Source organism: Orbicella franksi, chromosome 12, assembly GCF_964199315.1.
Source record: "Orbicella franksi chromosome 12, jaOrbFran1.1, whole genome shotgun sequence".
Taxonomy (NCBI): Eukaryota; Metazoa; Cnidaria; class Anthozoa; order Scleractinia; family Merulinidae; genus Orbicella; species Orbicella franksi.
In genome coordinates this window covers 3887619-3914672 of record NC_138156.1, presented here as the reverse complement: position 1 = coordinate 3914672, position 27054 = coordinate 3887619, and the positions used below count along the sequence as shown (strand labels likewise).

At 38.9% G+C, this 27054-nt stretch overlaps 4 protein-coding genes across 5 annotated transcripts; all 4 read left to right on the top strand.

Annotated features, from left to right (window-relative positions):
* The first annotated feature begins 9 nt into the window (after window positions 1-9).
* LOC145462201 (uncharacterized) lies at window positions 10-5161 on the top strand. Its single transcript, XM_081445706.1, has 4 exons — window positions 10-485; window positions 2573-2617; window positions 3359-3552; window positions 5004-5161. Exons 1-4 carry the CDS (start codon window positions 382-384, stop codon window positions 5159-5161), a joined length of 501 nt encoding a protein of 166 aa, XP_081301832.1. The 5' UTR covers window positions 10-381.
* A 1681-nt stretch (window positions 5162-6842) lies between these two features.
* Window positions 6843-14157, top strand: LOC145462202 (uncharacterized). The gene is made up of 4 exons (XM_081445707.1): window positions 6843-6950; window positions 9039-9089; window positions 9852-9875; window positions 13413-14157. Exons 1-4 carry the CDS (start codon window positions 6844-6846, stop codon window positions 13657-13659), a joined length of 429 nt encoding a protein of 142 aa, XP_081301833.1. The 5' UTR covers window position 6843; the 3' UTR covers window positions 13660-14157.
* A 100-nt stretch (window positions 14158-14257) lies between these two features.
* Window positions 14258-18875, top strand: LOC145463201 (uncharacterized). Of its 2 annotated transcripts, XM_081446936.1 has the most exons (4): window positions 14258-15821; window positions 17391-17420; window positions 17554-17693; window positions 18747-18875. In XM_081446936.1, the coding sequence occupies exons 1-4, from the start codon at window positions 15715-15717 to the stop codon at window positions 18866-18868; spliced, it is 399 nt and encodes a 132-aa protein (XP_081303062.1). In that variant the 5' UTR covers window positions 14258-15714; the 3' UTR covers window positions 18869-18875. The 2 variants fall into 2 exon arrangements, with proteins under 2 accessions (XP_081303062.1, XP_081303060.1); XM_081446934.1 differs by having other exon boundaries at window positions 15723-15821; window positions 17391-17693.
* A 652-nt stretch (window positions 18876-19527) lies between these two features.
* LOC145463200 (uncharacterized) lies at window positions 19528-27053 on the top strand. The gene is made up of 4 exons (XM_081446933.1): window positions 19528-19637; window positions 20860-20904; window positions 21766-21923; window positions 25725-27053. Exons 1-4 carry the CDS (start codon window positions 19528-19530, stop codon window positions 25886-25888), a joined length of 477 nt encoding a protein of 158 aa, XP_081303059.1. The 3' UTR covers window positions 25889-27053.
* Window position 27054: the final 1 nt, after the last annotated feature.

Here is a 27054-nt window from a genome sequence, read left to right as displayed (position 1 = left end):
TTTATCAGTTTATCACCTACGTTCATTTGTGCTGGGCACCCAATAATCCGTCCACATATATCCGACTGAAGATTCCCCGTCAAACTTTGGCTCTTGATTTTCAGTTTTACTTAAGAACTGAAAAAGAATGAGTGGGAGGGGGAGGGGTTGATTAAGCCCCCAGCCCCTCCCCCTGCGCGGTCCCTGTAAACGTTAGGTTGTCCGAAACTTTTTAACCCGCTGGTCATGCATCAATGACATTGCTAAGGACTGTACAACAGATCTGACGCGTGATCGCTTTGTAAGTAATTCGCGGGAGTTCGTGGATTACATGATCAGCAACAAAAGATACAAAAACACCTCAGGTGCTCAGCGAAGAACAAGACCAAACTGAATGAGACAATGAACAGCGGACGAGAAGGCCTGATGGCTGTCCGAGAAGAACGTGTCAGGGAAGGAGGAATCGAAAAGACCAGCACAACATTTGTAGCCGCAACCGATGAAGGGTTAGTTTACCACCTCACTTGTGCTGCTTATTTCATGTTGCAATTATCACAGCATCTCATTTGTTTCTTCATATCTAAACCTTGGTACACAAGTGCTGTTTCCTATAAAGTTAGATGTGATAATTCGACAGCTTTTTAAAAGCTAAGATGTTTACATGGCGCGAGTCGGTCTGTGATTCTAGACACCCTGTCGGATTCGGTGAAAAACGGAAGTAGCTCATGTTACAATGAAATCGCGTCTCATTGCAGATTACTCTTAACACAAGAATCACTGCGCGTTTATGTTCTTGTTCAACTTGACAGAACGTTTATTAAAAACCACCTTCATGCATCCGCATTCTTACAAATGAACATTGATTTTTTTAAAGAAAAACTGATCAAAATTCCAAAATACCACCCAATTCCAAGAGTGAAGAATAGTGGAGTGACGGTAATTCCACTCCTTCATGCTGTTATCCGAAACAACGAAAATAATGTACAACACACCAACAAAACATTAAGCTTATTGCCCTCTTTGGAGCACAACTCTCTAAGCTGGGACAGCACAGAATCAGTCCTCAGTCTTGGAAGTCATTATCTCCTTAAATGTGGCTTGACGAATCCAAATGACTTCTGTTCAGGAGAAATTGGAATAATAACAGCAGCATCAACCATAACAATGGAAAGTCATCTCGGAAAGGCTTAGAGAGAACAACAAGAATTATACAAGATTAGCACGAGCTGTTGACGTAATGATGGCGCAAGCAAGGAGAATTTACATTTTGATGATCGAAGTAAACAAGTTGTTTTTCTTTTTTTCGTCGCGGTAATTTCTAAAAGAAATAGAAAACATGTTCTCTGTATTTCTAACGAGTTTTCGTATAAATCTACTGGCGTTCTATGCCGTTCTTTGATTAGCCACACTACTCACTATCTATTCTGTGATAGGTAGTGAGTAGCGTAGCAGTGTGCCCTTGTTACCAAAATGACGGCCGCTTCTTGATCTTTTCGAAGTGTCTGTGAAGAGGATTTAGCTAAAGTTTTGAACGACTAGTGGATTTATACTAAAACAATGACATCATTCGCTCTCGATTTCTATTCGTGATATGTTGACGAGGACACAGACCACGTCAACTATCACGCATTATAGTTCCCCTCTAAATATTCTCCGATTCTTATTGGTTTAAATTGGTCACGTGACGCGATAGTGTTCATCCGCGGAGAGACACCATCAGCCCATACTGCCCGTCTGAGGAAAATACCCGGATGAATAGTACTCGTCCGTGAAAATATTTCTGTAAACAAGCGGGCTTATAGAAAATAAACAATTGAATTTGTATTAAGAGGGTTTTTGTTTGTTATGTTTTTCAAATTTTACATTTGGCTTTCGCGGCTTTCATCTAAAGAAGTTGAAAATTATTCAACTGATGATTTTTGAACAGGCGCACGGAAGAAAATTTAGTGGTGAACAATAAAGACAATAGAGAGCTTATGTCTAGAAACTATCGGTCTGATAGTTGCCCCTTGGAAATTTGATGTTCTTAAAACTAGCATATTTGCCCTCGAAGCTTCGCTTCTCGGGTAAATATTTGTTTTAAGAATATCAAATTTTCGCTGGGCAACTATCAGGCGATAGTTCCTCTCCAGAAACACTCTAATGTTTAAATAGAAATCGAGAGCTCATAGTCTAATTACTTGATAGACACACTCGTGAAAGTTTGGGAGAACTCGGAAAAGTTGTGGAAACACTCACCTGCGGCTCGTGTTCCCACAGCATTTCTCGTTCTCCCAAACTTCCACTCGATCGTGTCTCTATAACTCGATAGAAACACGGTACATGTTTTCTATTTCTTAAATATAGTCCATGTTTTAATTATTCTCTAAAATGTTTGGCAACTTTTCTAATGTTTATATTTCTTAACTTAATATATTGTCTTCGGTATGTAATGTATATGCTCAATTTCTATACGTGCTTAGGTTTCAGAAATGTATAGATTTTCTGTTGAGATGCTCTGTTATTGTTTTTATTTAATTTGATGAAATGTTAAACGTGTGTTCGCCAAACGCTTCAGTTAAACATCGTCTTTTTCTTCGTCTTTTGGTTTTAGTGTCTCTACACTTCACTACACACAAATCAATACTGCAGGGGCAAGGTAGGTTGTTTGAGTCACTCATCAGTTGTCTTGCTCAGCTTAGTTAAATTGCAGCAAACTGGGATAGGCTAATTTGATAACATTTTGACTAAATTAATTGTCAGTATTGTAATAGTACAGACTCATAAAAACTGATAGTAGTTTGTTTGTTATTTCAGTAACAAAAAAGCAAGTAGACTTGAACGAGAGAATCTGAATTTAATATAATTTCGTCAAATCAGGAAACGATGCGAAAATCAAGGCGTCAAAGTTAAATCCAAATACAAGATTTCTATTGCAAGCATTTCTTCCATTTGAATTCTAAAAATCCGTTCGCTTCACTTGTATCAACAGTTTCAACACGATTCCATAGTTAAAGTCAATCTTTGTCAGCTGAATTCAAAGACAATCAAAGAATATTAATTTAACATGTACTGTATTAGTATAAATCTACTAGCGTTCTATCACAGCTTATCACGAATGCCGTTCTCTGATTGGCTACCCTACTCACTATGTATTCTGTGATAGATAGTGGGTAGCGTAGCAGTGTGCCCTTGTTAACAAAATGACGCCCGCTTTTTTAGGTTTTCGAAGTGTCTGTGAGGAGGATTTGGATAAAGTATTGAACGACTAGTAGATTTATACTAAAACAATTAGATTATTCGCTCTCGATTTCTGTGCATGATCGTCAACTATCGATATAAATCTCGAGCTCATAATCTAATTGTTAAGTATAACACAAAGTATTTTGTGGATTTTCAGCGGCGTTTTTCAGCCTACTGTGCCAAGGATGGAAGCCTGGCTTCCTCACCCAGCGCCAATAGCACCTCCAGGTATCCTTCCTTCTGCGCCCCAGCTTGAATCTGATGCGCGAAAGAAAAGCTGTTCAAACTGCCTCGAGAACTTTTGTTGTTTGTATGACACTAATTCCAAGTGGTATGAGTTCTCAGGGAAAGGTAGGAACTATTCCAATTTTTCTTCATCAAATTGAAGGGTTTTCAGTAGTTTATTTTCAGTAATGTATTATTCTATAATGTATTTCTGTTCTACCAGCTGGTTGCCACGCAGCACATGTTCTTTTTATTCTTTCCATAGCCATATGCAACAAATATTTCTTTATTTTATAATACTGATGTAAATTAACTCTGTAAATAGTGCACAATAATAAAGAAGTTGAAGTTTGAAGTTATTTCATTGACTGCCCCGATAACTTCAAGGGGCAGCCTCTAAAACCTGCGCCACAACTTGTTTCGGCCAAGACTGGACATTTGTTTGATAGAGCTGTATGTAGAATTAGCAGTGGTAGAATGAATCTGTCAAAGACGGGTTAAAGTGCTGGAAAGTGGCGGAAGCCATTGCTAACCCGGCCTTGAATCAAACAAGAAGATCTGTTAGATCTTATAACCGCGCTTTTAAAATTTAACTGTTTTCTTAGTACTACAGTCGCAACGCAGTGCATATTCCAAAGCAATCTCTGATGATTCATTGATTACTGTAGACATCACAGCACTTGATCAACACAAACTCTATTATCGCACCATCAGTCGTAGCCGTTGTGACATCTCCGATGACGTAATAGTCTTAATCTGGAACTTTCTTCGGGATATGTACGGGCATGCAGATACGAACACTATTACAAACCGCTTTCTTTCTTTAAAGTCACGATTAAATTTAATTGTTTTTTTCCCTTGAGTTAAGGGTTAGCAAAGAAGTCACACAAGTCACATAATTCAAGAATTGCGTTATCTACGGCTATCTTTAGTACGGTGGTTATTTCCCTATCAATGACGTAATCTTTGCACGTTCTGACAAGTTCTTTGCTTGGCTTGCAAATATTTAATTTTCCTTCCGATCTATGAACTCGCTGCGATGAAACAGCCAAAGGATTTACTTCATTTGCCTAAAACCGCAAGAAATACTGGGAAAATTACAAATAAATTAATGACCGTCGCTTCTGCCGAAATAAACTTGCAAAGTAAACACGATCTTATTTGTCACGTAGCGAAAGTGAAAGCTGCAACGTCAGCGCATTCCATGGCTGACGTAATACCTTTTTTCAGCGTATTTATTATTCCCTTTAAATCCAACGCTTTGATAGAAAAAAAAAAGAAAATATATTTTACCCACAAAAAAGAAAACAATATCCGTAAAATTGTCCGTGTATTTATGTTTTAACAGCTTCTGGCGGAAAAACATCACACGTTGCGTGACTCAAAGTTTGGCCGAGCGGAGGTCTGCGTCTGGTCACCGACAAAAAAAAAAAAAATAAACCACGGGTAAACCTAGAACCGCGCTCGGCCCATGGCCGCGCGGTTAAATATGACCAACTGGGGTATTAAGGTATTGAGATGTAAAGCTAATCCAAAGCGGCATTCTGTTGTTTAAAATTTCATGTTTTATTTTTCAGGTTTTTGGTGTGTGCTGTTCCTTCTGGTGGGATATTTGATTGTCGGAGTTATTGTGTTCGCATTGGCGATCCTTTACTTTGTCTGTAAAGTCATGGAAGCACTGGATTCAAGAGCTAACTCGAGTAGACGCTCGAGCACAAGCTCGTGCTCGTGTTGATGCAGCTGTTATGGATGTCAGACATGACTAAAGAACAACTTAAGTCAATTTGTTGCAGAGACATCATAAGTGCTATCCAGCATTGTCAGGAATAATAAATGTAGGATGACTAACAAAGGATGAACCTGAAACTAGACTTCATATATTTTAGATTTGAAAAGCTATCGATTGATGTCTTAACCCACAGGAAGTAACAGCGACAACAGAACTAAGAAAGAGTTCACTGACTCAGAAAGCTCGACTTGTTACCAGCCTGATCTTAACTGAATCAAATTTTGTTCAACCTTGAGCCAAAGAAGTGAAAATGCGAGTATTGTATTTCAGTGCTACCCACAGTGTCAAATATTTTAATACGAACTGAGAGGTTGAGGTCCACAAAACGTCCACATCGAGATTCAGTCTGGCCATTGTACTGTTTCTGTTGTTTGACTGTCTTAAACGCCTTTTATAAGTAAAAATGGTTTTGGTATTCATTTAGTAAGCCTAATAATAAAGTAATAAGTTTTAAGTAAGTATTTAGTTAGCCCAATACTCAAATAGGCCAGAACCTGTACAATGAGGGTCTGAATGGGGTTAAGTGTTTGGAGGGTTTTTCGAGGAAAACCCATAGGGTCCCATAGTCTTTTAGCATTGCAAATTCTTATCTGCTGTACAAAAATCGGTAATAAGATCACTCATGACCTTTGAGCCCGTGCTCAAAGCCTCTCAAAGGTTCTGTAATCTCTTTTTTCGACCCAGTGTGCAACAGTGTTCTGTCTATTCTGGGAAGCCTGGGTAGCACTGGGGAACTACCTCGTGCCAGGAGCCCACGATCCTTTGGTCAGCGTCGAAACATCATGGCGGAATGGCAGCATCGAAAATATAGTCGAAAATTTTCGGAATTCTCCTTGGAAAACTTCGGTAGTCTTCGGGCATCATTAGTAGTCTCTTTACATCTTCGATAGTCTTCGGAAATCTTCGGCTGTCTTCGGCTGTCTTCGTCGGAAAGTGGCCCTAACTCTAGACCTTAGGGTTAGAATGCACTTTTTTACGTCGAAAAGGCTCCCTCGCCAAAAAGGCAACTTCTTAATATACTGAACAAAATAACGTTGCCCTGTTTGGAGCCGTTTTTGTTTCCTTCTAGATAAATTTTACTGTTACAGAGAATTTTTTACTGCTAGTGTTAAAATGCCTAAAATTTAACTGTTCTGTGTTACAGAGCCAAAAATTTAAGTGTTTATTGTTATCGAGGTACCCCCATTCAGACCCTCTACAATGACTTGAACACAATTTAATGTTTACAAGTGATTGTCCTAGAGCCACTTCTCGCTGACCTGGGATTATTTATAGCCTTGAGATTATTTATAAACTCCTTCAATAATCGCTTTTGTTAATATGTAAGCTTACCAAATTCGGGGTAATATCTCTTGTAGATGATAACATAAATTGAAGATACTTTCCCACTGTTTTACAGTCTGAATGTAATTTGAGTCTGACTGGATCGCGGATTCTCCTCGAAAGCTAACTCGAATATCAAATTAGACCATAAACAATAATTCCTGACTATGACTTGAACTCCAGCCGGGATAATTTATGCAAGTTCACGGAAAACGCCTACTCTCAGACTGACAAACGCACTTGTACTCTGGTCCATAAGTTGATAAACACTGAGCAGAGCTAGCAGAACTAACTATGAAACAAAAATGAACAACAACCAACCGGAAGCCATGATAGCCGTTCAAGAAGAGCGTATCAGGATTGGAGAAACTGAAGTGGCGAAGAAGACAGTGATAGGGACTACAGCCGACGGGTAAGTATGGGCGAGTACTCTAATACATGGTGCTCTGTTATATGTTTGCGATGCGGAAGTTCTCGACATCGCCGTAGCATTTTCGCTCTTGTTGCCAAGTACTTAAAATGGTTTAAAGAAATAGCTAAATTGAAACCCTGCGGGCAGTGTCTCTTCGACTCTCCTAGAAAAATCTTCTTCCTCTTCCCGATTTTTCTAGGAAGATCGAAGGTGACTCTGTTTGCAGGGTAGCTGAAGGCTGTTTCCTGAAATGAGCGAAAGGCGGCAGGGGTATTTTGCAGAACGCCGAACACCGAGCGCCAAATGCACTGTTTGCTTGCGGTTTAGTAGTTTCACTCATGTTTGCTTGCGGTTAGCTTTTGTTTGTTAAGGGCAGCATTATATTTCATATGGCCCTGTCCAACAAATAAAAGCTAACCGCAAGCAAACAGTGCATTCGGCATTCGGCATTCTGCAAATTACCCCTGCCGAGCGAAAGGCTAAAGTCGGTGCATGATTCGTTTGAAGTGTTCCAAAACCAAAACTGAACTCAATTCTACGGTTTACCTCAAGTATGGAAATCAATTTCACTGGTTTTGAATTTGTCTCAATTAACTACTTGAGAAGGTTGAGCAAAGAAAAATGCAAATCATTCTTTCTGCCTCCTGCTGAAAAAGTCTCACTGTCTGGTCGATTCACTTGTTATGCTTACTAAAATATACCACTTTGGTCAAAGTAACACTGATAGCAGTATACTATTGCGATTAAGAGATTGCGTTTATGTCTTAAACAGCGAGCTCGAGCGAACGGTTTGCAGTAGTTTCATGTCGTGTGTACCGACTGAACCGAAACATAATAAGTCACCGATACACGTCTTCTTAGAAAACTGGACTACAGCAAACTTGCAATATATCCTAGTAACAATTAGGCAATCTTTTCGTACATCAAGATCGTGGGATTTACTTCTCTACCAGACCAGCGAGATACCAACTTTTCGTGTTTATTAGCAAAGATATGTAAGGAATTTTTTGATAATCTTTTAGAATCCTCCCATAGCCCCAAGCTTTTTATAAAATTTTAGTTCTGAAAATCTGGTGGCATATCAATAAAATACCTGATTTCTCCGGTCTTATCTTCATATTGTGAAACACAAAGTCAGCAAGAGGATGGAAATTGCCATAAACTCTATCAAAGTATCAGAACAAAAGGACTAATGCTTGACAATTATAAATCAGTAAAAAGTTAGGAAAGCGATAAACATGATTTTTTTATAAACCTTTTTAGTCGAATTAGAGCGTTGTGATTTTTAATAATTCATAATAATTCGAAATTAGTGAACCTAGAGAAACGAAGATAAAGCAATCTGGTCAGTTACATCAAACGCAATGATGCAATGAACCAAGAGAATTTTAGTTGATATTTCTGCCCCATTCACATCAGCTAACCTAGCTTAACTAAATCAGGTTTAGTTTTTTTCCAATTTGTCGATTATGCTTTGAAATCATTTTGAGAAGACAGATTTCAAACCACGTTGCTACCATGTTTTAATCAAACACGTTTTTACCTTGTATGGTTGTGGGGTGTATACGGTATTTATGAGCGACTAATAGGCCCTTTGCACGATCCGGTCACGTGGTACAAAATCACACACGCTGGTGAGCAAGTTCCGCAGTGGGACTTCCAAAACAAAGGCAGGTCCAGGTGGACTGGTACGAGTCGCATTGTTTTGGAAGTCCCACTGTGCAACTTGCTCACCAACATGTGTGATTTTGTACCATGTGACCGGATCGTGCAAAGGGCCTATTTTTAACCTTACATAGTTAAAACCACTTTTAAACATGTTTAACCTGTTGGCGTGAACGCGGTATTAGTTTAAACGAGAAAACAAAAGTTTGATAATGAAAACTTGCTGATCGTTTTTAATTACCAAGGACACTTGCCAACGAGAACTTGTTCATGTGTAACTTATCAACTTCACTTTAATTTCAAGTCTTTCAACAGTCAATAGAATTTCAGTAATTTAATTCTATTTAGTTTTGGCTAAAAGTTTTATCCAATTATATTTTTGTTTGAGTACAATTTAACACTGTTCTTTTTCCACTCTTTTAGTGGTGTTGTTGCGTATCAGATCACAACGGCCAGATCTGTGGCAGATTTAAGGTAAAACTGTGCATTGGACATACACCTGTGTCAAAAACATTGCAATTACTAATGTGTGCTTCTGTTAGTTTATATATAGATATATCTATATATATAAAAACTCGGTTAAAAAGAGACCGAAAATGGACAACTTTTGGTTTAAAAAGATAAAAAAATATGTAAAACTTTATAAAACATTTCGGTCTCTCGACCTTCGTCAGTTACAAAAAGTGCGTAAACAACTCACAACTTAAGTACGATTTTCACAACAATGTACTGTGTTTCCATCGAGTTATAGAAACACGATTTTTAACCAATCAGCGGGCGTATTTTCTTACGGCTGTTTTCTAAAAGATTATGCTGATTAATCAATTTAACATTTTTGCTACACACTCAGTAAGGATATTGTGTTTCTAAGCAATCTGACTTTTCTGTCGTTGAACGAAAAGCTCTGGAATTGCTTTCTCTGGCTATGCCTGTGTCACCAAGAAAAATGTTAATTATGACCCTTTCACGTAAATTTGGCTGATTATGGGGGTCGATTTATGATGGGGTTCTTGGCCGCCTGCTTCTTGAGGAATACACGAGGTTGCCTTGGTGAAGTTTTTATCGTATTCCCAACCAATATCGAAGCTTCACAGAGAGCCTTATTAACAGTAGGTGCAGTAATGTTTTGACGATCTTAGGAAAATGATGTACATGTATTTTGGAAGTATGCATGCATTCTTAGTTAGAGATTGTATTTTGGTTGATAATACAATTTCTCTTTCAATTTCTTTTCAGTGCTCCCCCAGCTGTGGAGTCAAGGTGAGTCCTGAGTGATGATTTATTGATGAAAAAACTTTTCAGTTATTCAGCAGTTGCTTAGTGCTTCTAAACATCACGGCCGGCTTGTTCAAAGCCATTCTCGTCCCATAGCCCTTTTCGCTTCTCTTAGCCGGCTGGGGCCTTAGCACGAGAATCAAAGGGCTCTGGAGACATATAGGATTTCCGAGTCCTAGATTCTAAGACTTCCGGTCTTCATGCATGTAGTCGTGATGTTTCTATATTCTGTATGGGATTGAAAATGGCGGCGTGGAGGCAGGATTCGAGGAATCTTTGTTTCGGGCCTTAAATGGTATCAATTTGGAGAATTTTTCCGTCAGTGTAGAACAGAAAGAGGTGATAAGGAACATTGTTGTTTTAACGAAAGACACTAATCTTCTACCTGCTTTGGCAAGTCATTGATTTTTCAGTTATTGCCCTTTCAGTTTTTGACTCCTGGCATGGATCAACTGAATTTTTTATTTTGGTTGTTTCGCCTTTAAATGCGTGATCAGACCGTGAAGCAGAACGATTTGCGGGTCAGCTGTCTAATGGTTCGGAATACTGAGTCATTGAGCGAGGTTCAAATTGAAGATATGAGGCAATCGAAGTATCCAATAATTTATGGCCACCCGGAGGCATTTGTTGGAAAATTAAGGAAGTTATTGGATTGTGAAGATGTGAGACACAATATGAGAGCTGTCGTACTTGATGAAGCATATCTCGCTGCAGAATGGCAAGTATTTAATATCTGTCTTCAGTTATTCCCATTTATAATATAAGGCTTTGAAAGTGAACGAATTTTGCTCAGCAAATATCCTTTGGGGCCAAAGAATGTGACAAATAAAATTTTGTACCTTTTTTGAAATATTCAGCATGTCTTCTTGTAGATGGCTTTTTGTTTGTGTACAAGATTAAGCTTCTTTATGTAGTCTTGCCCCACTTCTCTAATTTAGGGTGCAATTTTCTGATTAGGTTACAAATTATCACAATGAATGATGGCATTGTTTGTGTGATCATCATTTCTATTTTATCGATGCACTCTGACAATCCCAATCCTGTATGAGTGCCTTTCAAACTGTAAAATTTAATTGGCTTAGCTACTTGTATACTATCATTGATCACAAACTAATTATAATCATTGACTAATCATCAAGCATTCGCATACAGTGTATTTACAGGAAGAGTTTTTGGCCAGCATATGTCCAAGTAGGTGTGCTCGGTGCCATATTTGCAAAGGTGCCTGTGGTCACACTCACTGCAACAGTAACTGAGCAAACAAAATGTCATACATCAAGTTCTCTTGGAATGGTGGATCCAGAAATCATTGCAGTGAACCCCAATGGGCAGAACAGTTTCTACACATGTTCGACACGACCACACACTGGTGATGACAAAATCAAAGTGTTGCTTCTTGACATTCTTCTGTACATAGTAAAACTACAAGTTATGAGAGAGAGGATGCCTCCTACAGTGATTTAGTCCAATTTATATACATTTATTGTGGGCATTGTACATTATATTGACAATATAATTGGAAAATTTGACCTCAAAACGGTATCCCTTGGTTGATGATTTTCTTGACTTGGCCTATCTACTTGAAAATGTGTTACTGCTACAGTAAGGAGAAATTATAGGTTGACCACTTCTTCTTGAAAAGTGAAAATTTCATTGCTTAGTCCCTATTTTGTAAGTGATGAACACAATTGTATATTTTCTAATCCATTGTAAACTTTAAAACTTTATCCATAAGACTATTATTGTTTAAATTTCCTCAGTTACTATTTTCTTAAGTAACCATGAAATGAAAAAAATCAAGTCATTTATTCAGTAAAACTCAAATTGCTGCAAATTGTTTAAATGAGGCTTGAAGAAACGGACATATTTTTCTACCCCCAATGTTGGTAAAAAGGTCTCTTTATTTTGGGGAATTGATTGCAAGTCTCTCACTGATTAGTTGTCAGGTGGTAAACACAAACAGAATATCTAAATGTCTGTTTTCAGTTGGACATATATCACAGTTGAGAATTTAATGTTTATTGGTTTATGCAGTGACAGATTTGTTTTGAAATTGATGTCTTGCTGAGAACTGGTTTTTAAAACCCTAATTTCACCTAAATCATTTAATTATACCTGACGGCATCAGTACACAGCTGAAACATTATCCACTCATCATCATCATTAGTTCTGCTTTCCCGTTTGGAGATTGTGGTGAGCAAAGAAAAGTGGAAATCACTTATTGGTCTTCCCATAGTTCCTTCCCTTGATGCCAAAGCAAAAAAATATGCGACAATTATTCGCAAAACAAAACCATTTACACACCGTTTTCCTTCAAGGGCAATACAGTAATATATTTTAGACATATTTTCTGAAGCACCAACCCTAAGCCTGCATTTATAAACGGTTCTAACTTTTTAAAGTTGGCGAAGGCGCTGTAATGCAGTCGAGTTATTCTTGGGAGAAATAGGTCTAAAATGAGGGGGGATTTTTGTTGTGATGTTGATCGCCCTCAACGAAAAGACACATCCGACCACTTCCGACACTTTCGTGTTTCACTCTTTTTCGCCTCACTCGGCGAACGTGATTCTCCAACCTGTTGCGAGCCACAAACTCTTTTCACACAAGATCCTACGATCGACAATTCCTGCGAAGAAAGTGATGCCAGCTACAAAGAACGGAATTCTTTAATATTCTTCACCCTTCTGAACATGGTTCGCACAGTTTCGTTGGTAAATCATCGCCAAACTTAATTTCTTGCCCAGTTAAAAACTCGAGCACTTTTAAAATGTCTGGCTCCTTGCTGCTTTTCTCGCCGAAAATATCAACAGAGGTTTCTAAAAAAACAAAAACCGTTTTGTTGCGACAGCAACAAGTGTTGAGCCGTGAGTTAAACAATATGGAGAACTGGGAAAATCCTCCATGTCCTCCATTTTAACTGGTCACAGCTGTTTCATATTTTCGCGCCAGCAATCCGCGCGAACATTCTGACTTCCGTTCAAGATTTCTTTGTTTTCAAACAGCCAATCAAAAAAATTCGAATCAATTCGAAAATCCTAAGTCCGCAGAGTCCTTCAATTCTCGTGCCAAGGCCCCAGCCGACTAAGAGAAGCGAAAAGGGTTATGGGGACGAGAATGGTTCAAAGCCCCATTAAGCTAACCCAGGATTAGCAAGAAATTTGATTTCAGTTTTGTAGTTTTTTTGGTGGGGTTTTCTGTTTATATTATTTGTCCTTCAGTTTTGAGCTTACGTAATCTCGAACCGCACAAGACATGAGCTGTGAAAAACATTTATACACAACAAATATTGATACTTCGGTTAACTTTTAATTCTGGGTTAGCGTTAACCGGCTTTCGAACAACCCGGCCCTTGTTTTAATCTAATGTCTAGGCTTGCATTGCGTTCACTAGGGAAGGTAAAATATAAGTTCATTATTTACCTGGTGTCGCCTTTGATCTCATCGTCGTCATTGCTATGGCTACGTACTATTATTATAACGGTTGACAGATTTTAGCATTTAGCATTCTCTTTATGAATTTTAGAGCGCTGGCGCCGGCTCCCGTCACCCGGCCTGCACGTCAACCCGCTCCATCTGTAGTGGTTATAGACCAGTCTCCACCGTCGTCCAGTGAGTGTTCATGTGTGGACTGTTGCTTTGGGTGTGACAGTGGTTACAAGTGGTACGATCTAAAAGGAAAAGGTAAGAACTTAAGAAAAGTTTCCTTAAACCAATTGGTCACCTTAAAAAGAACTAGCTGCATTTATCCTAACTTGCTCAAGCTAGTTTAGGTCGGTTGACTTGAGATAACCCAATGATAGCTCACGTATGTTCATGTAAGTCCATCTTTGGCAACCTATGTTGATACTTCTTCACCCAAGATAGTGCTAACTCAAACAGCAGTGTTTTCTATTGATTGTTTCCGGTAAGCTGCACTGGTATGCAATAATAAGCAAATGTTGCCTCTTCATATACATATGTTTGCAAGGTAAAAAATTTAAATTTCAACAAGTAAATAGTATTTTTCTTAAATAGTTCCTCACAAAATTCGCATCATTTCTTCTGAATCTAACAAGGGGCTCTGAAAGGCCAGTCAGTAAATGAAAAAATAGCATTCAAATTCTTGAGTTTCTATTAATATGCAATAAGAGATTAGCTTTACACGCTAATTAACAATTTTTCTACTCGCGCTTGTTGGATACTGATGAGATGATAAATAACCATCTCATATCCAACAAGCGGTAGTGGAATAATAGTTTTGTTAACAACGCTTCCAAAATAAAGAACCTAAAATGAAATAGAAATAAAAACGCCCCCACAAATTATTATTCTATGTCAGTAGGTTGACTTTTATTTCAGCGTGCATACACAGTTGGCAACCAGGTTGGCAACTCAATGGAACACCTTGTATCTCAGCGTTTATATTTCTTATGCAATACTCCACTTATGCAAAAAATTGTATTGTTGTGTGAAACTGGATAAGCAAATTAGTTTTAATCACATAGTACAAATGCAAGTAAATGAATTTAGAAAACACTCTGTAAGAAAAAGCGCGCCGAAAGCCGTAATTTTAAAAATAGGTAGAAACACAAAATCTATAGCGGGAGCTGCTGACGTAATGGAGCGAGTAGAGAGAATTTACATTTTGATAATCGAAATAATCTAGCGATTTTATTTTCTCAGTTCCTTGCATTGTTTTCTAAAAGACCAAACAAGTTTCTATCGAAATATAACCCTAATTAACAATTAGACCCGTGGCCCTTGAGGGCGAAGGGTCTAATTGTTTTAGTATCACCCAACTAGTCAGACAGAAATGGCAATAATAAAGTTAGCAAATTCAAGTTGAAGAAATATTTGTTTGGGAATAAAACGAAAGAAAGCGTCACGCTCGATTGCGCCAATTTCGCTACTCGAGGACTATTACTAATGGTCCTCTAGTAGCGTAGCCAATCAAAATGCAGGATTTGTATTAATCCACTAGCTAGTTGGGTGATACTAATATGGTATATTCTATAGTACTAATCCTACGTTGTATCGGTCACTGCTTTTATCCGATCCTCTTTATTTTCATTGTTAAGCCGATTGATTCACTATTGATCCAACGTTTATCACCAGAGTCATCGTTCGGGGTTGCTTGCTTAGTTTTATACTTTTTTATTGACTGTATATAACCAAATTTAGCTGAAGGAACCACACATGACCAATCAAAACAAACGCAAATAACTCGGCATAGATGGCACTCTACTGTCACCAATAGCGCACGTGAAAGCAATTTATTTTCCTTCTGGTTAGCTGAAAATACAAACAATGTGTTAGTTTTGATTGGTTAAAAAGTGTTATAATACTTTTTATGGTACCTCTTAGTTACTACGCCCGCTATGATTGGTCAATTGAGCAGGCCGTGTTCTATTTTACAGCCAGCTAAAATTTAAATCCATTTGGGAACCTGTAACTGAAACACTCATAGAAATATTATAACTATGTTTCTAACCTCGTCGTCTCGTCGTTGTTTTTCCCCTTCCATCTATGGCCCGCGCGCTTATCTCATAGTACAGACTGAGGACCCGGTTAGTCATGAAGAGATATTTAACCCGTCAAAGAACTAAATTTGAACGATTTTAGTTAGAAATAAGCTAGTGGATACGTTAGGGAAAGGAACTTTTGTTGAGCAAGCGAAAATCTTGGTCCAAGTTTAAGAATCTAGCCAATCAAATCATGTGTCTCAAGAGCCACCTTTCCTAGTGCCAAGGCCCCGCCGGCTAAAAGGGACAGGTGACTCTGGGAAAGAGAGCTGCCAGTAAAATCAATAATATCATCGAGCAGTTCAAGCTAGCTGCGAGCAAAACATGAACAACAATCCGGGACAAGAAGTCTTAATATATGGTGAGGAGCATACCAGGATAGGAGGAACGCAAGTGTCGAAACAGACAATCATACATGCAACGGATGGCAAGTTAGTATTTGACAATTGTTTCTCTACAAGAATTGATCGATCGAGTTATGATGCACGCGGGAGTTTGGAACGCACAAGAAAAGTCTTAGAGAAAAATCTCAAGCTTTTCGTTAATAAGACGACGGGTATCGGAAATGTCTTGAATCAATGCTAGTTCGCGGGTTGCCCCTAGAATAATTTTGTGAAACGAATTGAATCAGTTTTGTTGGGGTTGTGTTCGTGAATACTTTGTGCTGCTTGAAAATCAACACCAATACAAAGTGAGCAGTTTTCCTGTCCTCACCTTTATATTTACCCTCAATGGAACCATCGCTTTATTCGATTGCCTTCCTTACTAAGCTAACACGACGCAATGATACATCGGTCGCAATCCAGCGCTGTATACACCGCTAAATACACGTCACACAAATAAATAAATCCTCGCCGAATTGATTTTATACGCAGAAAGGGGAGTGTAAAACCTGCATGAAGCTGCGCCTGATTCATATCTGAGTACGAAGCTCATTTTCACCGTTAAGCGTAGGTTCAGCATGGTATTTTATTTCCTCACGTGAATAGTCGTCCTTTTACCTCAAATGCAGCATCAACTGGTAAATAACTAAAATGAGATGAGTCTTTAGGATAAAGGTGTTCCAAAGGTCATATTAACTCCATTTGTGAAATCCGAGGCGGAGTTAAATTATTTATTTATCCCCACAGTGAAAATCAAATGAACTTTAATCATAATAGACTTAGGTCGGAAATCCGAAAGCAACGGAATTAGCAAGCCAAAGTGGCAGCCATTATTTTCGTGTAGCGCTACTTGTGCAACACTGGTTGATGGCAATACTTTCCAGTGTTGAAAGCTAAGAGCGTTCATAAATCGGAAGCTGTTTTACACAAAGGATAAGTGTGATATAAATAAACGTAGGATCGCCTTACCAACCTCAGGGCAGCGAGGTCGTGAAATCAACCTCGGTGGGCGTGTGCATTAAGAATTTTGTCAGTCCAGCGACGCGGGAGACAAGTAATCAAAAGATTTATTAAAGATTAAAATGCCCCTAGAAATGTGGAAGATGCGACGAAATGTTGTACAGTACGGGAACTCCCTCTGCACGGCCATGCCGTGACATACTAGCATGATAAACTAGGTCCTGGCCGAAGAACTGGAGAATCTAACGGGGCTGTAGGAATGGTAAATCAAAATAAATGAGGTCTGTTGAACTCGTCTGCCGTTTTATAGACTACAAGTAGTCCCTTTTCCGCTCAGTCCGTCGCGCGTGACGCGAAAGAAAACCGCGAGAACAAAATGGCCGCGCGAAATCCTGGGGACTAGGTTAATAGAGAAGGGGATTCGAGATACGGACAGCCGAAGGTGTTGCCCTGTAGGGGGCCCAGGGCACTCTCCCCTGGAGAATTTTTAAAATTGTGGACCTCGAAAATGGGGTTTCCGGCGTTCTGAGGCCAAGTCAGCGTGTTATAATGTCTCATTTTTTTTTTTATTTAACCGAACTTCCCTAGATCGTCCGTAGGTTTGGGTTTATTGTTTAGTACATAAAACTTGATGAATGATCTTTAAACTTTTTTCAGTGTCATTGCAGTTCAAGTGGAAAGTGCCAGGTAAAGACGGTAACATCATCAAAACTGTGATTTTGTTTAGCTCTAGTGTAACCCATTACTTACCAAGAATCCTTTTAGCTATTAAAAGGCCATTGTACAAAACAGCCGATGTTCCCTTACCCTTCACTTTCAGCGCGCCTCTTCTGAGCCCGGTGCAGTCTTGTCCTCAATCTGCCATACAAGACTCTTCACCATCGTCCAGTGAGTTTTCCTGTATGGAGTGCTGCTTTCGATGTGAGAGTGGTTACAACTGGTACGACTTAGAAGGAAAAGGTAAGAACTTTTGAAAACACGATAGACCTTTTACTTAACGGTGGCTCACGTAAGATAACACGAGTTCACTTACTTTAGTGTCTCGGTCTTCCGCTGTCTGTCTGTGTTAAAGGGCGTGGCAGAAAGCCACACACCCAAGGAGGCACTGGACTGGAATATTTAAGCGACGAGAGTGAAGAAGGGAGGGGAGGAGGTTAAGGAGGCGAAATCGTCAGACTTAGACCCAAAATATGTCCTACACCAAAAAATTTTTTTCTTTCCATCAAAAAAATAAAAAATAAAACAATAAGAGAGTTCATGACAAGTCCACGTCCAGTTTTCTTTAATTATCATACATCTGTCAAGGACGGCCGCGATCGAGACACGTGGCGATGAACGATATCAACAAGAAGAGAGAACATCTCGGGGTCAAGACATGGAGGGAGGAAGAGGTGGCGGAACGAGATCAAGTTACTTAAGGAGATGGATTGATGGACCCGTTCTCGACGAGGACAGAAGGGAAATATGACGATGATGATCAAACATTTTCACCCACAAAAAGTCACTGCAGAATTTCTACCCCGAAATTCCCTTGCCCCCTCCCAATTTTATCTCTAGAGGGAGTATTAGCGGTCGGGCGACCAGATCATCTACCCAGCGTAATATACCGCTTTTTAAAACCAAGTCGGGACAGAAATCTTTTTATTACAGAACTGTAACTTTGTGGAATGCCTTGAAACCCCATTTTAAATTAAGTGAATCTCTTATCATTTTTAAACGTAAAATGAAAGCCTTCCTCTTAAATCAATTTTTAATGTCATAAATTTTATATGTAAATAGTTTTTCAATAATTGTTTATCGATGATCTTCGAGTATTTTTTAAAATTATCTTTATCATTGTCTCTGAAAAGCCCCCATGGGGAGCTGACAATAAAATCTGTATTGTATTGTGTTGTAAGGGTCACATGTTTCACATACGGTGCTCCTCAATAAATATAGAGCTTACTCACCTGATATATTTCCCTGTATTAAGGCTATATTTTAACGAGAAATTTTTCTATTATTGCTTTTCAGGTTTTTGTCTTGTTCTGTTACTTCTACTTGGCTATTTGGTTTTCGGAGTTGTTGCTCTTGCACTTTGGTTGGCAGTTTGTTTCTTTTCATGTTTATGCAAAATGTTCTGTGATGAGGACTGACCGATGTCTCAATAACAAGGCTCTCTTTTATGTAAAGACGCGAATATGAAAATCGTAACTTTTTACCTTATCAGTAAACAAATAAAGGTTTGTTGTTAGAAAAGATTACGCTGTTTTCTATTTGAGCGAGTTGAACAGTTGACATGCTGTCCCGAGGCATCCCACCCGAGCATAAAATAAATGTGAAACAGACAGTTTCGAGAAACAGTGATGACAAATGACTGAGTGTCCACAAGAGTGGTTGTCCCTTTGATCCCTTGAAAATTTTAAATTTTCTTCGAATTCTTTGTTCCTCTCTATTACATTTCATTCTTCCCTAAAATCTTTAACCAAAGTTTTCTTTAATAACAGAGATATCCCTTGTTGCCTAAAATAAATCCAAGGATATCCCTTGCTCCTTCCGCCTTGACATTAACCCCTCATTATTAAGCATGCACCTTACGCAGAATAGAAATAAAAAGAGATGATAGAATCGAGGTCTTGTTCTTCGAGACCGGGCTCAAATGAAGAGGCCGTTAGTGGTCAAATAATTTTCGCCAGGCGCACCCTCAGGAGTCTGGCGGAGGTCTGGGGTGGAAGGTAGCTTCGATCGTTAAGCCCAAGTGTGAATCAGCGAAAATTGTTGAGCGGGGCAAACTTGCTGGAAACTTTAGGGGAAAATGAATAACGACCGAGGAGGAGATGCCATAATAGCTGTCCAAGAAGAGCGTGCAAGAATAGGAGGAGTTGAAGTAACACGTCAGACACTGATAGCTGCCACGGATGAAGGGTTAGTCTTTGTAATTGACAACAATACTCCTTTGCAAAGTCGAACGTGTAATTTATATTTTTAAGTCTGAGCCGGAAAATTCTTTCCATTGAACAGAACAGTTCTTATAGTATCGATATACTCTGGAAATAAAAACAGTCGGAGATAACTGAAGCGCAAATCGCCGATTTAACACTTCGCTAAAGTTGGTGTGACGCATTTATGCAAGATAAATTTGAGGAAAAGCGGAAGTATATGTACGCAATTTAGCACGTGGTCGAAAATAAAATTAAATCATTATCATCACAGCAGTAACGTCTATAGCATTGTTTCTAATTTGATCGTTAAACGGGCGAGAAAGGTTCGCAAAATTCAGTAAACTTCCGCACGAAAAATTCCAATTTGTTGTTATGCCGAATTGACGGTCACATCATCCGGGCCTCTGGCACACTACGAATCGAGATCTTGGGGCTATCCGCTTTGTTTTAGCTTACTTGACGCTACATTTCTCGAAATCCAGTGGTACACTTATGCCTAAACGGAAATAAGCTTGTTTTTTCTTTTTTTTTACCAAGTTATGTGCCCGTTGGGCTAAATGCGACTCACGATTTGAATTTACGCCAAGAAGGTGCGCTTAGGACTCAGTATGGAACAGTGGGTATATATCTGAATTCGAGGCTCTTTAAACTAAGGTTCAGTGCGATATTTTATTTTGTTACTCAAGGTTTACAACGTAAGAATACCGATTTTTTCTTTAACATTGGCCTGTTTACCCTTCGAGACAAACTGCGTGTCAGCAAATAACAGAAATGATTTGAGTCTTAACAACGAGTACGAAGGTCATAACATCTCTTGCGTGAAAGCTAACACCAAAATAAATTATGTTAATTTGGACCGTAAAAAGAGTCGTGCAAAGCAAGCGACGCAAAAAATCATTTGAAGCAAATGACTTTAGGCTAAAAAAAAAATTATTGTCGGAATAATTTCCCAATAGCACCCCGGTCTTCAATAGTCCATCACGTGAACTGCGAAATGTTGATCGAGTTTACAACCACTAGTGTCAATAGTGTACCCAGGGTCTTTATCTTTGTTTCCTGCAGTAACGGTCTAAAATCAACAGTGTCGAAACAGCGGAATCGTGTTTCAATCAAAATTGAAGATTACTAATCTTCAATTTTGATTGAAAGTGTACATTATTGTGTTTTACTGATTACGTAAATTTAATGTTTGTTTTCTTTTTAAGTGTTGTTGCGGTGCAAGTGAACTCTGTGGAACACTCCGGATACGGGTAAAATGTGTGACATTCTTATCATTGATATTATTAACTCTAGTTGTACTTTGAAGAGATCTGGCCATGGCACAAGACAACAAGTATGCCATTGTTCTACAGAAAATACATTCTCACATAAAAGAACTAATGTCTTACACAGCCCTCATATCCGGTCTATTTTATCCTCTCATAAATTATCGTTTATTTTTTATTACATTGTTACGATTATTTACCAAGTTGGGGTTAGAGGTATTTTGAACCAAACCTGTCCCCCCCTACTAGGCTTTTATGTTCCTCATCTCTTATCCAACCTATCCCTCCCTGCCCCTTTTACCTTCCTCCTCTCCAGCTCCCCTTCTTACCTCTTTCACTTCCCCCCCCCCCGATCCAACCTCTCCCTCGCTACCTCTTACCTCCTTCCCCCTATAAATTTCGGATAGGTGTGTCCGGCAAAGGGTCTTAAACCCTGACCCGATTTAAGGATATAGCAAACCCAAATTGATACGTTATTTAAAGCACAAGCCAGAAAAACTACTCCCTGTTCAAGGGAAAAACGAAAACTAAGAATGGCATGAACGGGTGAGTATTATTTCGTTTCCGTAACGTTGGAAGTTAAGTATCGAGCATAGAATTTGTTTTCGTTTAGCTGGGCATTGACGCACTGGAATTTTAGCTGATTCAATTTATGTACCCTATCTAAGGATCACACCGGGAACACAATGCCAACAGGAGCAAAAATGATACCCTATTTAAGGATGGGGAACCTCAAAACCCCTACCCTATCCCGCGGCATATACCTATATAGCCAATATATGGGAGTATCCCCCCCTTCCCGAAACGTGCAACGTGTAACGAGACGCTCTTTCAATATATTTTTAGTGGTTACCGTCCTGCGTTACAAGGAGGGCGCCCTGCATTACCAGGCAGTCCTCGTTACCCAACCCAAGCTACGAACTACAGGGAGAGTCGAAGCTGCACTGATTATTGCTGTTTGGCGTGTGACAGTGATTATGAATGGTACAAGTTGGAAGGAAAAGGTAAGAACTTTTGACTTGTTTAGATTTTAAGAGTCACGTAGCTGTTGCACGTTGCAGTTGTTTTAACAAACTTACATGGTGTGCTGTCTGCTTCTTGGCTTCAAATGTCATCTTTGACTAGTCAAGCTCACCACTAAATTTTTTTTTGTCCTCTTTGTCTAAAACCGATTATCATAAACTTGCAAGAAATCATATTCCCCCAAACCGGACCGAATAATTCAGCTAGCTCAATGAAGCGACGGGCGACAAGCTCGCGCACCAAATATATGTGTTCTTTTGAGGTCGAATTTTGTGAAATTTTAAGCGAAATAAACTGCCCGCCAGACACGAAGGAAAAAGCTTACTCAGTGCTAACAGAAAACTAATTTCTTCCGCACAACCAACTCGGCTAAACTAATTTGTCCTTTTCCCGCTGAACGTAACTTCGCTTCCGTTGTTGAGAACTAGAAATACTGGCCGATACAACAAGCTGTTTATCAAAATGCTGTGAAGTTTACTTAAGACTACCCATAGGTAAAATATCCTGTTCTGATTCGATTTAATTCTTATCAACAAGTTCTTAGGACATCTTTTATCGAAGTAAAAATGCGGGTTTAAGTGAATCTTTATTCAAAACAAATTTTTATATTATTATCCAAAAACTGCAACACGCCAAAGTAAGCGATGAGCAAAGATTGCTAAATCCGAAAATAAGAAGAATAGCTACTTTCGGAGTTTACCGATTCTTCAGTATTGTATTCATTTATTTTTCAAAATCTCTTAAGGTTACAGTATACCTTCAGGGGTGTCTCGCGCGCAAGCGATGTAGCGCGTGCAGTTTAAGCTGTAGATACCTAAACCCCTATATCAAATTAAAGCTTATGGAGCTGGCTATCAAACTATACCAAGAAATTTGAAAGAAAATGAGTTGTCGAATTTTTCACGACCACTAAATGCGAGCGCCCGAATCACCTTTCGAAAGCTACAAGTCAAAGCGAATTTCGTTTTTCGCCAATTTAATTTTTTCCTCGGTTTCAGGGCCCAAAGCGCTTAAAAAACGTGTCTGCGTTTTGGCATATTCAATTGCAGTAAAAAGTTACAGAACATTTTCGAAATAGGATTAAAAAAATGTGGAGTGATCGTACAAAAATCGCTCTCGAAGAAAAAGTATTTCGTAATTAACAATTCCCAGACACTCTTTTGTAGTTTATATGTTAAACTAGCCACTGTCCAAATATAAGAGCAATTGAACAAATTCCCTTTGAGTTATAACTCTTTAAAGTGTCTGCTTCAAGTGAAAAAATTTATTCGAGAAAACAGCGTTAAGAAAAATTTTCTGCTTCGCAAACAAACTCCGCCCACAAACGCCTTCAACTGGGTTCTCAGATAACTAAGCCAATCAGTGCAGGGAAACTTTACTACCGTTAACCTCCTGGTGAAATTTACGCGCGAATCTCTAAAAAACTCTTGTGTTTCGCAATGCGCTCAAGGAACCGAAGGCAGAGAGATAATTTTTCTGTAGCTCGGTTTTTCTTGAAGCTGGTCTGGCAAAATGGGGAAGACTAAAAAGGATACGAACGTTAGAGTGGCTGAGCGAAGAAAACAAACAAAAGAAAGCGCCGAGAGCAACTGTGTGTGGGCAACTGTGCATGGATTATACGTCAAATGGTCTCAATGAGTGCGACGATTCGTCGATATCGGACTCATCAGAAGAGTCTCTGTCAGCATCCCTGTTATTGCTGTCAAGTTCCGAAATTTTTACAGAACCTTTCTTTTCTCTTACCACGAATATTTGCCCGCCTTATACGATAACTATAGCTTCATCCGCGTGGCGAACTTTCCCTTCTTCACTCATTGATGTATTTTCATTCGTTCTTCGCTGTTTTCGCTTTTTCGAACCGGTCCATGGTTTAAACGTGGTCTATGTTTACTTATAACTTAATAGAGACACGCCTAATACCAAAAATGCTGGGTAGTCAGAACAACAATGCTGATCAACTGAGTAGTCAATTCGTGACATCCATATAGGTAATTCCCGCGAAAATCGTCTCGGTTGATTGCATACGCGCCATAGGGCTGTCAATCAAGAGGTAAACTTTTACTTCCGGTGAAAAAGGTAAAACCGCCATTTCTCCGCCAATATTTAGCCTTTTTCAAAAAAATTTTTCAGAAATTAGAGATTATTCCTCGACCACTATTTTGACCCAAAAATCCAAATATCAAGAAAATTGCCGACCCGAAGGTATACTGTAACCTTAAGTCAAGTGGATCATGTTTCGATTCCGATCTGAGAGTCGGAGACTGTACATGATCACGTGACGTTTGTGAAAAAGGCGGCAAAACCAAGCGACGCGTGGTGCAGTTGGCTAGTTGAATGAAAACATCTCTGAAAGTTGCGGGCAAGACGGCGGCCGATATCTTCGCCAAATGTTTGTTCTGGTAGTCGCGAATGTTCCAAAAAATTACCCACACAGTTAAACAGAAAGCTCAAATATGTGCGGAGCTGAATGTTGTATCGTTCGTACAAGGTAAGAATTCGATGGTAGTGATTTTTGAGGACGGGGAGAATTTCTCTGTCGAAGTTTGTGTATTGATCTTCTTGCTGAAGTTCGTAGTTGTGTGTATTAAGATTCCTGTTGCAGTCAGCTCTTCTTTTCCGTTATATATTGTGCTGGTTTTGAATGCCTTACTGGATTTCACAAACCTCTTCGAAATATAAGGTAACGAGCCGTTTAGTAAATAGACGAAAGAAACCATTTTAACTGCGTTCGCTGTCCGTGACGGAATGGTTTTTGCTCCTGCAAATCAGTTGTTTGAAGCTTAATTTTAACTCATTTTCTGGCGGTTTCTTCGAGCATTTATAGGCAGTTTCCTAGTCAGGCAAAATGCAAGTTCCGGGGTGCTAAATGGCTAGAGGTTGAGATGGAAAATTAATTTTGATTTCTTTCTTTAGCTCAAATATAGCGCACAGCTTAAAAGCTCCTAGCGCAATGAATAAATCCATGTCAATTTCAGCGGTATAAAAATTTAGTGGTGAGCAATGAAGACAAAAAAAGTCTTTTGCGTCTGGTAAATTGCGAGTGTCGCCCTGAGAACTTAAACTCATGTAGCGGAATAATAGCATATAAGCCCTCGATTCTTTCGAGCCTCCTTCTCGGCCAATTAGTGTATATTTTTGATCATAAACGTTTGTCGTGTTACTATCATGACCACGATAAAAACATCGTCCACGATTTAACGACGCGTTCTTGTACCAGTCGAGAGCAGAAATTGTTCCTGATTTTTAGTTCGAAAATGCTTTAAATTGTAAAATTGTGGTTTCTTGGCTGTTTCTCTTGTTTCCCCGCAGATATGTAAGCTATTAAATCTCAGTTACAGGGTACTGAATTTTTTTAACTCTAAATAGTTTGACATACAATGGAATGGAATTATTATAAGCACTCGGAGTAAAACGAGTAGAAAGACAGGCGTGTTTAATGGCAGAGAATTCAAAAAAGAAGAAAACCTTATCAGTTTTTGCCTAAAATTTGAATTTTTTTCTCGTTTTCGTGGGGTGTCCGAAAATCCTTGAAATTATCAGAGGACGTTAAACCTGTTACAGAACAGCTGCTTAAAAATTTCCGTTATAAATATATCAATTTATTTTTCAATTCCCGACTTATGAGCGTTATATGATTTCTTCTCATGTTAGTAAAATGTCTTTGATGTACCACTGTATTCTCTCTACTAACGATAAAAGAACTGTAAGACAATCAGGAAGGAGAATCGATATCTTGAGCTTGTGACTGACAGGGTTAAGAATGGTTCTTGTTTATTTTGCAGGTTGTTGTTGGGTACTTGTCCTTTTGCTGCTGTATTTGGTTATCGGAGTTATTTTGCTGCCCTTTTTGATCCTGTACCTTGTTTGTCTCTGCCTTTGTTATCCCTTAGGATGCTGTAGGAACAGCGACAACGACAACGACAACGCTCCACTGGTCAACTCGTAAGATGTAATGATTGGCATCAGTTTGGGATTATCACAAGAGTGTGGTAGATCCTGTCGAACTGACAGCGTTAAAGGTTTTACAATTATTTCCAAACGTAGCCGGGTTTAAAATAGTTTTGCATTTGTTTTGGTCTCTAATTTGGTAGAAAAACTCATATGACATGCGTTACCCAACCAAACTGCAGTTCAAAATGAAAATGAAAATGAAAACCAATCGTGATTTTGTTTACGCATTGTTTTCTTCGCCTGTGCTTGTTGAGTTGGCTAGTCACTTTTTTGTTGTGTAATTATTGACTCAATTATTTTAATATGTTTTAGTTTGAAAACTCAAAAGGTCACTGCGCGGGTAGTTGCTTACCCTCAGGGGAGGGAGGAAGGGAAGGGCGGGGGATGCATTTTGTTGACGTTTGGGCTTTGCTTGCATGGTGTGAACCCGAACAATGTTTATACGACAGATTCGTTTATTTTGCTACCCTGTTTAAGATTTCTATTCGGTGACTTTCAGGCAATAAAACTGCGGTATGAGGTCTTATTCGTTAGAGATTTACCGGATGCGAGATATGTACTGAAAAATTAACGGGATACAGCGGGTTGTTTTGGGGGTAAATCAATGGGACATGGGATCTTTAGAACAGATATTAATTTTCTGGATAGAAATGGAAAATGACTAATCTTTGAAAATTAGAATTTACTGGATGCGGTATATTTAGGCAAAAATTAATGGGATATGGGACTCCCAGACCTCCCGTAATGGAGCCTTGTTCCAAGTCTAGCCATAAGTCATAGTGTTTTTCTCTAATTCAGATAACGTATAAAAACCCAACGGAATGCCTTCAGTGTCCTTGACGGTCTAGTGAGGTGCCATCCACACTGCTAAAGTCATAATTACAGTATCATTCAACTTTAAACGACCCTGGGATTAAACAAGGAGTCACAAGCGAACTCGAACCACAATACGCGAGCGCATATCGTGAGGGAGTTCAAACTTTTTTATGCCTTGATTGCTGCTGGCAATTGAGGAGCATTGAAGCATTTTATTTACATGTCAATTTAAATTTCAATTACTAAATTTCTTATTATACATTTATTATATTGCTTTGTGTTATTAAAATAAATAATGAAGTCTTCATTTTAAACTTATCCTTAAATAAAAAATATGAACGTCTA

Coding starts and splice junctions, on each gene's coding strand:
- LOC145462201 (XM_081445706.1), top strand. CDS start 382: ATGAACAGCGGACGAGAAGGCCTGATGGCTGTCCGAGAAGAACGTGTC. Junction 2,618..3,358: donor ATCAATACTGCAGGGGCAAG/GTAGGTTGTTTG, acceptor GTGGATTTTCAG/CGGCGTTTTTCAGCCTACTG. Junction 3,553..5,003: donor GTATGAGTTCTCAGGGAAAG/GTAGGAACTATT, acceptor TTTATTTTTCAG/GTTTTTGGTGTGTGCTGTTC.
- LOC145462202 (XM_081445707.1), top strand. CDS start 6,844: ATGAACAACAACCAACCGGAAGCCATGATAGCCGTTCAAGAAGAGCGT. Junction 6,951..9,038: donor ATAGGGACTACAGCCGACGG/GTAAGTATGGGC, acceptor CCACTCTTTTAG/TGGTGTTGTTGCGTATCAGA. Junction 9,876..13,412: donor CCCCCAGCTGTGGAGTCAAG/GTGAGTCCTGAG, acceptor TATGAATTTTAG/AGCGCTGGCGCCGGCTCCCG.
- LOC145463201 (XM_081446934.1), top strand. Junction 17,694..18,746: donor GTACGACTTAGAAGGAAAAG/GTAAGAACTTTT, acceptor ATTGCTTTTCAG/GTTTTTGTCTTGTTCTGTTA.
- LOC145463200 (XM_081446933.1), top strand. CDS start 19,528: ATGAATAACGACCGAGGAGGAGATGCCATAATAGCTGTCCAAGAAGAG. Junction 20,905..21,765: donor GTGGAACACTCCGGATACGG/GTAAAATGTGTG, acceptor ATATATTTTTAG/TGGTTACCGTCCTGCGTTAC. Junction 21,924..25,724: donor GTACAAGTTGGAAGGAAAAG/GTAAGAACTTTT, acceptor TTTATTTTGCAG/GTTGTTGTTGGGTACTTGTC.